The sequence below is a fragment of the Crinia signifera genome, chromosome 2, assembly GCF_055691185.1.
Source record: "Crinia signifera chromosome 2, ASM5569118v1, whole genome shotgun sequence".
Classification (NCBI taxonomy): domain Eukaryota; kingdom Metazoa; phylum Chordata; class Amphibia; order Anura; family Myobatrachidae; genus Crinia; species Crinia signifera.
Window position 1 is genome coordinate 31,453,520 of NC_139218.1, and position 15,575 is coordinate 31,469,094.

General features: G+C 44.6%; 1 protein-coding gene across 1 annotated transcript in view; it reads right to left on the reverse strand.

Annotated features, from left to right (window-relative positions):
• The window catches only part of TMPRSS15 (transmembrane serine protease 15), a 236,808-nt gene that overhangs the window by 85,653 nt on the left and 135,580 nt on the right, over nt 1-15,575 (reverse strand). Inside the window, exon 15 of the mRNA XM_083170669.1 lies at nt 9,299-9,439. Within this exon, the coding sequence (XP_083026795.1) occupies nt 9,299-9,439 (141 nt within the window). The remainder of the gene's footprint in view (nt 1-9,298; nt 9,440-15,575) is intronic.

Consider the following 15,575-nt stretch of genomic DNA (forward strand, 5'->3'; position numbering starts at 1 on the left):
CTGCTTTTGCATGAAGCCTACATGGAGGGCCAGTGCAATGCAGTTGCCTTGGTTGGAGAGATACAATTCTGTTGGCTATCCATGGTCCTACCTGCCACTTCTATGTAGGCAGTGGAATAACTATAAAAAAAAATTCCCCCACCATACTGTACATTAATTATAATTTTTAACTAAATAATTGTTGCCATTTGTTTCATTCTCATTGCCAGGGGCTTCATGCTGGTAGCCATGATCTCATGCTGCCTGACAGTGCCAATGTTGCCAGAATCAAAGCATTTTCTATTAACTCTATATGCGCTGTGATTCCCTGGCAGAAGTAAGCAGTCCAGGAGGACTTCTAGCATCTGTCGCCTCCCGAGTGGCAGCCATTTTTGGAGGGACATTTTGAGCAGATTTCCATGTGGAGGACCAGGCCAAATGCAATCTGGTATAGTTGGTAAAATCGATTGGCAGACATGGCAAACAACAATCAGCAGTATCTAACTATGTAAACGCAGAAGATATGCGCGGCTCCAGTGGCTGCCACTGTTCTTGCCTTGCTGCACTTGCTTTGTTGAACTGAGGAGTAGTCGGGATAGAGGAACACACCAATGCTTTACAGGCTATTGCTCTTCTTGTGTGGTTGACCTTGTAGACCAGTAGTTGCCTGACCCCACTCACTTCTTGGCAAAAACCACCACACCCCCTTCTCTATGGCGGGAACTCATGGGAAACATAGTTGGACAAGCGTTGGAGAGCTGCCGACTGTCCCTGCCTGCCGGTTTATACATCTGTACCAAAACATGGGGCCTACAGCTATAATTAATTTCATTCCATCCTTACTTTCCCTGTGTTGGCTGATTCCTTCAGTCACACTCTGAATACATGTGTCAGTAATGCAATTTGTCTTCTCTCTCTCTCTCTTCTCTTTCTCTCTCTCTCTCTCTCTCTCTCTCTCTCTCTCTCTCTCTATTGTATTAAAATAGCAAAACACCTTTAAGAGTGTATGGCAGGCATGTCCAAACTATGGCCCTCCTGCTGTTGCGAAACTACACATCCAAACATGCCTTGCCACAGTTTTGCTATTAGAGAATGCTACAGTAAATCTATGGCAAGGCATGCTGGGATGTGTAGTTTCACAACAGCTGGAGGGCCACAGTTTGGACATGACTGGTGTATAGGTTAAAATTATACTATTTTTGACATACTAGGAAATATTCAATTGAGAATGAATGCGTTCATCTGGCCAAATAGGCACGGCAGCCACTACTCTTTACGTCATCGTCGGGATAATGCTCAAAAGTGCTCACAATCAGGGTGCAAATCCATCTTAATGCTGTGGCAACACCAATTAACACCATTCCCTCTTCTGTCCGACGTAGTCCTCAGTCTGTCGCGGGTACCTGCCGGAATAGTCGGTGTATGTTTTTTTAAGAAGACCTGGACTACGTTGGACAGAAGAGGACGTGATCTTTGCCTCAGGACCTTGGTGAGTAGGATTTTCTTCCGCAGGTACCCCTTCGGATCCTGGACCCCGGACCCCGGACCATGGAGCCCTGGACCCAGGGACCTACCTACGGGCTCAAGATAGGTAAGTATCAGTATGAAAGGGCTTTGGATGTATTATAGTTTTATTTTTTATGTGTCAGTGTGTGTGTTTATTTTACTATTTTTAATACTGTGGAACTACAAGTGCCAGCAGGCCCTTTAATGCCCCGCATGCTGGGACTTGTGGTTCTCCAAGTCCCAGCATGCAGGGGAGGCTTGCTGGGACTCATAGTTCCACAGTATTAAACAATAGTTTATTCTTTTTTTTTTACACCAGTTAATCAGCCCGGTGACCACAGCCCAGGGTCACCGGGGACAGCACCAGGCTTCAGCCTGGTCAGGTAAGTCCTTGAGGGGGTGACCCCTTTATTGGGGGTGGTTCCCACTCCCCCAGGGCCCCTGACTGGTCGGTAGGGTAAATGTTTTGGCCGCGGGACCTTATATTATAAGTGTCCCCCGGCTGTGACATTACCCTGCTGGCTGGTTGGGCCTGGGGCTGGTTCTTAAAATACAGGGGACCCCTAGTCATTTTGTCCCCCGTATTTTGGGAACCAGCCCCGGCCCTGGAGCCTGTGCTGGTTTAAAAAAATTGGGGAACCCCTATTTGCCGGGTTTCCTGATTTTTTAAAAACCAGCCCCGGCTCTTTCAGCCTGGTGCTGGTTGCGGCCGTGGGGGGGGGGGGGGGGGGACCCTACGCCGTTTTTTAATGTATTTATTTTTCTATTTTTTTACACCGAAGCATTTTCACGAATTCATCTTAGTAAATTTCCCCCATAAAGTCAAGAGGGTTTTTGTGAGGGGGCCCCATGATTTCTGTTGCCAGCCCTGTATACAGTATATACTTAACTGTATATGCTGTATCTATGTACAGATGCCACAGGGCTAAACTGTTTGCAGGACATTAATATTTTTGTCATTTGGTTTGTGAAGTGGAACTTTGTTTACAACTAATGGCGATCAGAGATTAGTCCTAATGAAGTCACCTTACAAATTAAGTTAAGCATTATTGCATTGAACTGCAATACAAGTTAATTGGCTATGTGAAATGGTGTGTTTCCAGTTGACAATACAAGATAAAGAGGAGGCAGTAGAGCACTTTCAGTTCATTGTTCTACAGAAGTTTTGCGCGTTAGGAACAGCAGTAAAATACCTGTAGGCATGTGAAGGATAAAATAGGTTCATTTGCATCAAGTAAAGCCTAGTTTATGATATTAAATGTGTATGTAGTTTCGGGAAAAGTTGGGTACTTGTCTTACTTATATTTCATTACATTTGCAAGTTTAATTTATAAGCTAAATATTCAGATTCAGACCCAATCGCAAATGTCCGGAAATCACAAATCGTGATTTTCGGACATCTGCGGACCACTGTCGGAACTTTAACTGCAATCACCTGCCGATTGCAGTATAAGTTCCTACGGGGGGCAGCGATGCGGTACTGCAAGAGCTGGATATGGCGTTTTCTGGGAGTGGCCTGGAAAACACAGGTGCAGCCAGGGAGCTGCCGGTCATGTGATGTCACAACTGTTGAGCTGTCAGTCATCGAAGGCTCCTGTTCCAGATGCACGGGTGATGTACCACCCGGCTGTGCACCTGCAACAGTAGCCTTCGATGATTGACAACTCAACAAGGACAGAGGACAGTAAGGACTCCCCCAAACAGCGAGGCTCCGGGGTAATGCAGGGAGCCCGCTGCATTTAGCCACAGACCTTTTTTAGTGGCTGCATACGCCGTTTTCCCCTTGCTTCAAAAAGCTAGCGAGGGGGAAACGGCATGTGCATGGGGTTGGTTCAATACACCCCTAAATAAAGCTTAGTGATACCCTGTTCCTTTTTACCTCAATATATGCCATAAGTCAGTGGTAACTTTCAGTTCCTTGTCTTCTGTAATGTTCCTATACAAACATCCTTAAAAATGTATGAGAAACAAAATATAACTAAAATAAAATAGTGGCCTGTGACATTTGTTGGTTCTATTGGTAAAGTGACTGGATGTTGTGATCTCTAAGAAAGAATAGCTCAAAGGATAGGACGTAAGAAGGATAGGAATCTATACATGGAGAACAACACACCATACTAGCAACTAGTTGGACCGGAGATAAGAAACAAATGACATTTATTTCAAAGGAAGAAAAGTAGCAAGAGTTACAAGTCTACCATTTTGATGCCTTCAGGATCAAGGATTGTGGCCGACAAAGAGAACTCTACCGAAAGCTGAAGGGTGCCAGGGAAGCAAGGCCAAGCTCTTGCAAACTCAGAGTGGCTTCAGGAATCAGAAGAGAACAGGTCTTGTAGACTTTTTTGCAGACAAATGTAGGAAGGAAGTGAAGACTTTTGGAAGGGTTGACTCTGAATGTTGGGCAAGAAGGATTGGCATGCAATTGAGTGAATGGCCTCAATTGTGAGGGGGTCGAGGTAGGGGGAGGTGTTGCCAGCAGGACGGGAAGATGGCTGATATTTAAGAAATGCATACAGTAATTTAACTACTATTTCAAGAGATAAATGTTGAATATTTTTTAATTACATTTTATTTGCAATGCAGTTTGTGTTATTACTAACACACTATTGTAATTATGTTTCTAGCTTATTCTTTTTACTGTTATACAGTTACAGTACCCATCTCCAGGAGCATCTTAAGAGAGGAGGAGGCCATTGTGCAGCTTCCTGGGCCGGGCCCCCTACTCTCTGAGCAGTAGGATCTGAGCGCTCTAGTACTCAGACCCTAGAACCTCTGCTGCATTGTGGAGTCTGAACACTAGAGTGCTCAGACTCCACTGTGTATCCACAACTGCTGCGTCATCATTTTCACAGTGATTTCTGCAGCGCTTCCGCCACTGCTGCAGGTAAGTATTACCAAAATGGCTGCAGTGTATGCAGTGTAGTGAGGGCCGATGCTAGGTTTTTTTTACACCCAAGTCAAAAATTCGGACCTCCCGCGCCCTGCACTGCACACAAAAATGGTGGCACTCTGGGCTAATAAAATACTCTTTAAAATGTCTATGTTTCCACACCCCACTGCGCCCCCTTACAAGTTCACCTGAAAAGAAGCACAATACAACGCTGATACACCAAACTAACTACACTCCTGAGTAAAAGAAGAGAGAGTGCTATATAAATTAAACTTACACTTACTTACTTACTAAAAGATACTCTGTCTCTGGTTTAGGTAGAGCTGCCAGCCAGAGAGCAGCCAGAGGGTGTCAGTAGGAGAAGAGGATCTTACAGCAGGAGGCGGCTCTTTCTAGCATCCTGTAGAGCTGGGGTAGCCAACCCTAGTCCTCGAGAGCTACCAACAGTGCATGTTTTGCAGGTCTCCTCACAGAATCACAAGTGAGCTAATTAGCTCCATCCAGTGGCGGAACTACCCAGAGTGCAGGGGGTGCAGCTGCTATGGGGCCCGGCGGCACCTCCTGTCTCCCCCCCCCAGCACGTGTGACGGGGAGAAGCAGCTGCCTGCGCCTCCCGAGTCCTGTCTCCGGCTTTCCACCCACCCAGCGCATGTGAGCGGGGGAGAGACCTGGCGGTGGAACTTCAGCACTTCCCGGGACCCCCCCCCCATCGTGTGTAAGGGTCTCCCCCGCCGCGCATGTGAGCAACGGGGAGACCCAGCAGAGAGCAGCACCTAACGGCACCTCCTGTCTGCCCCCCCAGCGCATGTGAGGGGGAGACCAAGCAGGGAGCAGTGGCTGCCTGTGTCTATTCTTCACCCACCCAGCGCATGTGAGCAAGAGAGACCCAGCGCAGGGAACAGCAGGGTCTCTCCCCCCCCCCCCCCTCCAGCGGGAGATCCAGGGAAATGGCACTTGCCTTGCCTGCACCCTGGTGTATGAGTGGCAATCCCAGTGAGGCCTGGATCCATTGAATGAAGGTGAATACATGCTTGGTGAGTGGGGATGTCCTGTCCCTATTGTCCTGTGCTTTTCCTAATGTCCCCTCCTATCTCTATTGTCCTGTCCTATTCCTATTGTCATCCTAATTGTCCTGTCTCTATTGTGCTGTCCCTATTGTCCTAAACTTATGTCTAATGTCCTATCCTGTCTCTGTTGTCCTCTCCCTATTGTCCTGATCTTATGTCTAATGTCCTGTGCTTATACCTAATATACCTTCTACCGAATCTTACCCATCCTCGTTTGCTATTCTGACCTCCACCCCCCCCCCCCCCCCCCACCGCCCTCATTTTGGTGAAGTGCTGGGGGGCCCTTTCAAAATTTTGCTATGGGGCCCAAAAAGGTGTAGTTACGCCCCTGGCTCCATCTGTGGATCTTTTAAAATGTGTCAGTGATTAATGAGTGCAGCTGTGCAGCAGCTAGGTTGTCTGGAAAATGTGAACTGTTGGTAGCTCTCGAGGGCTAGGGTTGTCTACCACTGCTGTAGAGCTTTTCTCTGCTCCTTCCTTCCAGCTTCCTTTAGGAGGGCCCGGGCAGCAGCGGCAGAGCATAACAGCTCTAACCTGCAAAGGAGCCAGGGAAGTGCCGGTGAGCCAGGCAGATGTTCGCTCTCTACCCTCCGCCCCAGTTATGCCCTCTCTGTGCCTGTAGTGGGCGTAAGGTCTAACAGGCGGCTGCTGATAGTGCTGATGGGCGCAAGGTCGGGCAGGTGCAAACTGCACAGAGTTGGACCTGCTGAACAAAGGGTGCCCTCCAGCTGCCTAAAGCTGCCTAATGGTAGCGTGTAGGCCCACCTGGGACTCCGCACACTGCACCCATTATAGGAGCACCACTGCCAGCTTCCCGTATTAATCACCAGTACAAGGTGACGTTCTCCTCTAATGCTACAGACTAGCTTAAATAATAGCACAATGTGTGAGCGCAGCTGTCACCGTTCCTCATATACACGTCATTGCGTTCTCAATAAAACTAACACGCCGCACTACGGGCATGATTAAAATGTGTTATTATTATGCAATTATTAAGGAAAACTTCACGTTATTAACAAAATAGTAGTCATTGCCCGGTTGGAAGCCTGTAATTTATTATTTATGCGCGTACTTCAGTTTGAGTCGCTTTTAATAAATGAGATTGACTGTTACATTTGTCAGAAACACTTTGATATAAAACATTGTTTAATAGAACTCGATATTCTATTTCCATCAACTATATGACAAAAACCAGCATGTTTCACAGGTCAAACACATGTATATTTCACTAGGCGGTATCAAGCTGGAAGCCATCTGCTCCAACATGGATTCAGTTGTTTCATATCCTTTTGTTTTTACTTCTTGATATACATATATTATTTCTTTCTTTCATTGTGTATATTCTGCATTATATCCATGAGTACAAAAGGGACGGAATGCCGAATTTTATTGCATACTGGGACTGAATCACATGGGTATGGATCGTAGGGTTGACACAACTAAGGTCGACTTTGGCTTAGGTCGACTACTGAAGGTCAACGTGGGCTTAGGTTGGCACCTCATAATGTCGACATGGGGTTAGGTCAACAGGGGAATTAGGTCGACACAAGCATTAGGATGACATGGCAAGGTCGACGGTCAAATGGGTTTCACGTTCTTTGTCCTGAATTTCGACACAGTCGGTATGGGCACCGTATCAGTGCTCGCACTCGCCATGCTTCATGCCCTACCAACCCTGGTGGATGGTAGGGCATGAAATACTGCCTGTCGGCACATGTTGGCAACACAAATCAAAAACCCATGTCGACCTTTTGACTGTCGACCTTGTCCATGTGGACATAATACTTGTGTCGTCCTAATGACCCTGTCAACCTAACCCCACGTTTATCTTCGCAGATGTCGACCTAAGCCCATAGCGACCTTCAGTAGTTATTCATGTAGACCCAACAACCGCATACCAATCACATCGTCTCCACCGTACACCAGCATGCTCTATTGTCTCCCTGTGTCAGTCCGTGCAGAAAGGAACCTGATGACTCCTTCCTCCTCTGAGAGTGAGTGTGTGTGACGCTGCCCGAAGGGGAACGGAGCGGAACCTGGCGCGTTCTCTACAACTACAGCCTTCCTGCTGTTTCATCCTGGATGGCATCTCGCCACCTCACACTTGATATTTCTAAATAAGAATTAATTATATTTCCGCCAATAAATAGTCGTCACCAACCTGATATCTCTTTCGCTGTTGAGAAATACTGTTGTGCATCAGGAAGAGGATTCAACGTCAGCTGGATGAGGGCAACTATAAACATCCAGAAGTTGGCTTCTATATGTCGACATTCATTATTTTAGCATTGTCATAATGTTGACATTGACCATGTCAACATTTATAATGTAGTCAGTGACGACATAAGAACATGTTTGAATGTTGACATATCACCCCTGATGGCCCAGTACCTACTCCTGGGGGCATCTTCCAGGTCCTAACGGTCAAGTGATCATTACTTAGAGGTCAAGCCTCTGATTGTTTGGCTCTCCAATAAGAATTTCTCCACTATCCCTAATCCTAATACCAGTGGTGGTTCCCGAGGTGGGGCAGCAGCTCAGTTCAAAATTCAAATAGGGGAGCCACACCCACTGCCACCAATTGCCATTCCAAACTGACTCACTGGCAGATTGGAATGGAAATTTGAATTTTTAACTGTTTTGCAGCCGTTCCCCCGAATCCTAACCCTCCCTGCAGTGCTCAACCCTACCATCATCATTCTGAGAATGTCGACATGTGGTATGGACATTGTTGACATTGTTATTGTGGACCTTTCGACTGCATGGCACATCCAGAAATAATATAATTCTATAAAATGAATATTGCCGAAAAACAGTAAAGGATGAAATCAGCAACGGCTGCAGTGCCGACCAACAATACAGGGGTAGATCACTAAGCACATATAAACATACATGTTATCATGTATGTAATATATGTGCTGCAGCGATCCCCCAGTCATCAGCACACTCCAAAGCCCACCCCCAGTTTCCTGTGAAACTAGCCAATGGGAATCCAGGGGCAATCACCAGATGTCAGCTGCCCGCCCACTTCCCCCAAGCGTACACACATATGTAAGATTGCTCAGGGCAACATTGCATATGGCGTGCACCTTCCACATCTTTCGATGGTTGCCGACCATGGAAAGATGTGGGAGTGTCCCAGTGGCATGCGAATGGATGTTTATGTAAAACATTCATTCGTAGCCAGCACGAATGAAAGCGCCTCGGGAATGGTGGGACGATGTACCACCAATCAAAATGCAGGATCTGGGTCACTCCCAAGGATGCGAATTCGCATCCGAGTGAATGAAACAGAATACCCCGCTTAGTGTATACACACCAGTGGCGTAAGTTTGCCCCAGTTGCCCGGAGGCAGAATAAATATCGGTTACCCCAAAAAAACTCAGTCAGTAAGGTGCCATTAAGACAAGTCATGGGTTCTAACACAGGGTGTGACACATGCAAAAAATGGGGAGTTAGCCACAGAAGCGATATCGATGGCTTTCAATTAACTGATTCAAACTCGCAGGGCAGAAGGGGTGCCCCCTTCGGAGCAGGAGCCCATTGGCAGATGACTCCAGTGCCTCCCACAGTTTACGCCTCCACAGTACACATTAAGTGATTTAACAAACAATATCATTTAGTGGCCACATCCAGGAGTATAGCTGTCATTGACGATATAGCCAGGATTGAGCTGCATGTACAGACAACAGAGGGGGTCCCCTGGAAGCACACATCGTTAATGATAATACACATGACGATATGCATGAAAATTTAATTAACAATATTGTTATTGTGAATATCATTGAAACATCTTGTTTAATGTGTACCCAGTTTAAAATGTAAAAGTGAAGCGAGCAAAGGAGGTTGTACTAACCAGGCATGCCGAGGTGATAACCAGCTGTAAAGTTAGCAAGAAATCCACCCGCTGCAAAAGAGTCGTCGGAAGTAAAATATACTGTCATCTGATTGGTTTTGGAGAAGACATCCGGCACTGGATTACTGCCTGTATAAACAGCTGGAGGTAAAGTAATTCAACAATAAGTTTCAGCTATTACAGTAATGTCATACAGCTTCCAAATGATCTTGCATTGAAAATGATTAAACGAGCAGCTAATTCTTTGTATTCCATTGTAGAAAAGATTTTTAAGAAATTGTACTTAATTCAGTCACAAACCTTTTTTTTAACTTTGGAGGTGTCTGTCCGAAAGACTGCAATACAGTATAGACAAGTTCCCTAAGCAGGCACTGCTCATTGAGAAAGGACTGAATTATTTTCTTGTCTGTCATTAACAGAACTTAACGTCATGAAGCCAATTCTTAGTTGAAGCAGAATTTTACATTTCAATTGCGGTGCCAGCCACCAGCTAATCACAGCTCTCATACTGGCAGCCGAGGTAGGTGACCTAAGCTACTTGGGGCATTATGTGTAAGTGGCCCTATTGGAGGCATTATGTTTAAAATGCCATGGAGGGACACAAAATGAATGCCACGGTGTGTATAGCACAGGAATGATGGTGCCAATGGGAGAATATGCTGAAAGCTACAGTATGTATAGCATAAAGAAAAGTATTCATTACAGTGTGTCGCATAATGTGTAATTTGCATTACAATGTTTGGCATAATGTGTAATGGGCATTACGGTGTGTAGCATGTTATGTTATAGCCATTACGGTGTGTGGCATAATCAGTAAGAGGCAGTATGATGTGTGGCATAATGTATAAGGGGCATTACAATTTGTGGCATATTGTGTAAGGGGCATTATGTTGAGTTGCCTATTGTGTAAGGGGCATTATGGTGTGTGGTATATTGTGTAAGGGGCAAAATGGTATGTGGCAAAAAATGACAAATAATATTAGGGGCATGAATCAGGATTTCTTTTTTTCCCTGTGGAGTTTGATTATTTAAATATAATTTCCCTAAACATATCTAAAACATGACTTTATCTTACACAAGACACAGCAAACACTAAGGGTGGAAGTGGGGAGTGCAATTTAGGCTACTGGCTAAAGACGGAGGCCAAGTAATATAATTTTTTTAAACGGGAAACCACTGCACTGTCTTTAGTGGGACATCTCAGTTTTGGCAAACTTGCTTTCAACAACTTTTCCATACAAAATGGACAAACCAGCTATTACTTGGCAACATCAAAAAACAACTATTTTGTGTTGATCCTCTTCAAGGTGATTCTGTAGTTAGCTCATATAAGTTCTAGCTTGAATGGGAGAAAGTAGGGAGGTGTGTAAAGCTTAGAACCATTTATCCTATACATGAAGTAGTTATGTGTGTGGCAAGAGTGTAATACAAGGTGGGTAGGAAATGGGAGGGGGGATGAGAGAGTGAGGAGGAGATTATCAATGGACAAGTATAACTTGTCAATCAATGGGTCCACTACAAACCCCTTAATATCAGGGGAGAGATAAATATATCTATGACCAATGCAAAGTACACCGGTAAGAGGAGACATCTCTGGCTTGTGAAATTGGTCATTTGCTCTGTGCGTCGCCTGCACAATCCATACTCTTTTGCAACCCAGGAATTTTATAAGTTAGAATTATTTTCACATGAACTTATTTTCTCCTTTCACTGAGATTAGCCATTATACTTTTTGATTCATCGTCCCACATACCAATTACTCCCTCTCTCAATTCCTCATAATGGTTTCTATAGACATTAACACCCATCCCCACACCTACTGTATCTAATCCCTATGATTACTTTCTTCCTCTGTGACAAAATTTCAAACCTCCAACTCTTCTTTTTTCATTCACATTTCTGTTGTCATTCACTCCCCTTTTCCTGTGCACTCTGGAACTCTATATTGTTCTGTAATAAACATTGAATAACCCACAACCTTGTCCCCTCTCACTTCTTCTATTTCTAGGCCTTATAGAGACCTGGATCTTCTGTTTGGACATCACCAGCCTACCTGCACTTTTCTATGGTAGCCTCTCTTTCTTCAACACTGCTCATCTTGGTGACCATCATGGTGTTGTAATGGATATCCTTCTATCGTCTGGCCTAAGGCATCATCCCAGCTGGACTCTCTGTCTCTCCTCTCTCTTCTCCTCCTTTGAAGTTCACTCCTGCTGGCTGTTCTATTTCCCTCAACTTTGTTTTACTGTCATCCAACAGTTACCTACTAGCTCCCTAGTCCTCACATTTCATATACATCTTTTATATGTTTCAACCTCTTCACAGCTTACAATCTTGCTGATTATCCCACACAGACTCACCACCTCCAAATTTTCTTCAACTTTACATAGTGCATAATGGAGAAGATACTGCTCTGGCATTCATAACAACTTAATTATACAGCATTTCAAGAATAAATATAATGCAGTGTATTACTATGGAAACAAATCTGGATTCAATTTATTAAGGTTTAATTAGCTTGTATCTAAGGACAAATATCAGAATCTAAGAGGGAAATGTTTCAAGCCCACTAAAGAATGAAATAGATAAGTAGAGAAGTTGCCTCTAGCAACTAATCCACTTCTATCCTTTTATAGAATGCACTTGATAGATACTAGAAGATGATAAGTTGTCCATTTTTTATTAGGCTTAATATATATTTGCCCTCAGGACCCCACACAGATCATGTTTCCCAGGGGCAATCAGTATCCCCAGGTGAGCCAGAAAACATGAATTCTCTATGGGATCCTGATGTCTGAGTTTGAGAACCTGTGTATTGTATCCAATCAAGAGAAAAATAATCTACAGTACATCTTCTTTCATATCTGTGCTTTTATAAATCATGACATCCTTTAAAATGATCTAGTCCTACAATCTGTGACATCTATTCCAGTGTGACAAATAATATATCTACTCTTGGTTAGTAACCTAATAATTTATGGCAAGGAGTACTGTATATTATCCAATATATAAAGTACAGGTTGAGTATCCCTTATCCGAAATCCCCTCTCCAGTGGGTTTACACACCAAAAGACCCATGGCCTGCTACACCCGTGGACGCAATATTAAGGACAGGGTTGTCCACACTGACATAACCGGGTTTGATGTTGCACCACCCTCAACTAATTTTCTAACAAAACCCCCTGGTTGTTATAAATGCCTCAGCTGCACTACGTGCAAGAATCTGGTGGTCTGTAAATCTTTTGAACATCCGATTACCAAAGTCCTCATTCCTATTAAACATGTCCTCACCTGCCAGACCACCCACGTTATCTACTTGCTTTTTTGCCCGTGCCATCTTTATTATGTGGGCAAAACCATACGCACCATCCGTGATAGGATGGCTCTACATCGTTCAGCTATTAATAATGCTGTACGTTCTGGTTCAGCTGACCAACCAGTGGCCAGACATTTTTTGGAAACTGGACATTCCGTCGGAGACATGAGGTTTATTCTTATAGACCATGTCCCCCCTTTTCGGCGAGGAGGAGATCGTGATGGAGCTCTACTTAGATTGGAATCCAAATGGATTTATAAACTTGAAACCAGTAAACCCAAAGGTCTCAATGACCGATTCAATTGGAGTGTTTTTTACTGAAGACATGTCTTTCTAAAAAAGCAGTGTTTTTCCTACAAACTTTACATCATGTCAACATGGTACTTTATTGTCTACATGGCTTGGGTTGACACATTTTTCGTATTTTTCTTATTGTCTTTTTCCCTGCATCCCATGTACTGTGGTTCTATGTCCCCTTGTGTTTGCTACAAGTGGTGCGCCCTGTTGCACTTTGTTTTGTGCCCAGTCCAGTAGTGTCGACATGCTTCTTAGTGTCTACCCTATCTGGGTTGTTTGACGTTAAAACCCCTTTTTTTCCAGTGTCAGTATACACCATATTATAGTGGCCAGTAATTGTGCCCCTTTTCACTGCTTATTTACTATGTATATTATTATCCATTTGTTGCTTTTTCAGGTGCTGTCATTCGGCGGCCGGGAGCCGCGGCTTGTTGTGTCTCCCTGACAACGGGAGCCGGAAGTTGCGGCTAGCACACTGTACGTACCCCCGGCTGGGGGAGGGGCGGTGAGCACTCGGCCGCCGGATGACTCAGCGCAGGTAAGCTTATTTAATGCAGTTACCTGTTCATCACATTGTTAATGTTTTTTCCATTGCACCAGTCTTGACAAAAATGTCGTTAGGACATTGAAACGTTGACTTTCACAGTGCAATGTGATTGTTCATTCGTACTTGTTTATTGCTATTAAATTCTTTCTACAAAGACCCTCGGAGTGACGCCATTTATCCCTCACACTACCTTATCATTGTGGAAGGCACCCAGGGCATTTGCGTTCATTGTTGGGAGTGCCAGCTCGTCTCCACAACTTATATATATATATATGGAGGAAGAACAGGCGGCACTCCAAGGATTTGTGTAAAAATCTGTATTAAAGCTGATAGGACACCGTCCTATCAGTGTCCTATCAGCTTTAATACAGATTTTTACACAAATCCTTGGAGTGCCGCCTGTTCTTCCTCCATATACCTACTTATCACGGAGGGCACCGAGGTCACAAGCAGCTGAGGGGAGAGTGCCGGACCGCAAGCCATATTGTATATATATATATATATATATATAACACAGGTTTGCAGGCGGCACTCAGGATAAATAAATACGCGACACACAGCCAGGACTTTGCCAACGTTTCAATGCTGGTGCATTTTCGTCAGGGCGATACAACAAGAATAAAACAATAACTCACCATTTAAGTGCTCTAACACCCACACCTCAGCGTCTGCAGGAGCCGTGCGGCAGCGTGGCCACGTCGGCTACTCATGATGACGTCACCCAGTGTGCACCCGTCACCATGGAAACATACAAGCTAAAGGACAGAAATAACAAGCATTTCAGTAAAAATGAACAAGGCAATAATGTGCCAATACAAAAATGATACAAAGACATATAGAATATGTTAATGCATTAAAGGAAGCAGTTAAGACCTAAGGATTCGTTCAAGCCATTGGGGCTGAGTGTATTAAGTAAAAAGATCCACCTTGATTCCCGTTGGAGGAGCAGTTTAGACCGATTGCCTCCCCTAGATAGTGGGGGGACATGGTCAATGATTTTGTGTTTAAGCGCGGTGGGTGAGTGTCCCATCAGCGCATAGTGCCGGGCGACAGGCTGTTCGCTGTCACCTTTCAGCACTGCTGCTCTGATCGCCTGGCGATGTTGTGCCATGCGTATCTTGAACTGGCAGTCGGTTTTCCCGACATAGTACTTGCCACACGGGCAGATTAAAACGTATACAACGAACTTGGTAGAACACGTTAAACGAAAATTGATGTTGAACTTTCTGTTGGTAGTGGGATGTTTGATAAAATCACCAACTGCCATATACCCGCAGGTGGTGCATCCAGTACATTTAACACACCCCTTCTTTGGAGCCCCAAAGAACGGAGTGACATTAATTCTATCAAAATCCGTTATGTCACTGTGTACCAGGTAGTCACGAAGATTGCGCCCACGTGAATAACTGGTAATCAGCTTTTTGTTATGCAGACCAGGTAGCTCAGTGTCCTCCGATACAATGGGCCAATATTGTTTGACTGCATTTTTAGCAATAATGCTGTTGGTGTTATACTTATTGGGCCAGAATAATTTGTTTTTAGAGGTAGACTTGGATCTACGTTTAAGGGTTTTAGAACGAGGGATTGCCATGACTTTTTGCTTGGTGGACATTAATTGTTGGCGATCATAACCTCTATCGATAAATTTGGAGATCATTAAATCCATTTGGATTTCACAGTCTGTAGGGTCACTGCAAATACGACGGACTCGCAATAGTTGTGAATAAGGAAGCCCTTTGATCACTGCAGCTGGATGGAAACTGGTCGGGCTCAACAACATATTACGGTCCGTGGTTTTTACAAAAAGCGAAGTGTGAAGATTACCTTCTGTCAGGCTAATACGCACGTCAAGGAAATCAATAGTGGAGAAAGACCAACAGTGTGTGAGTTTCACTGGGCTATTGCTGTTATTCTGTTTGTTGATAACTTCCATCAACGCGTCAGGGGTGCCGCTCCATAAAAGAAGCATATCATCTATGTAGCGAGCATAATAAAAAATGCCGCTACAGATGATAGGATCAGTAAAGAAAATTTGCTGTTCTACTGCCATCATGTAGGCGTTCGCGTACGATGGGGCCACGGAGGACCCCATCGCACAGCCCGCCGTCTGGAGATAG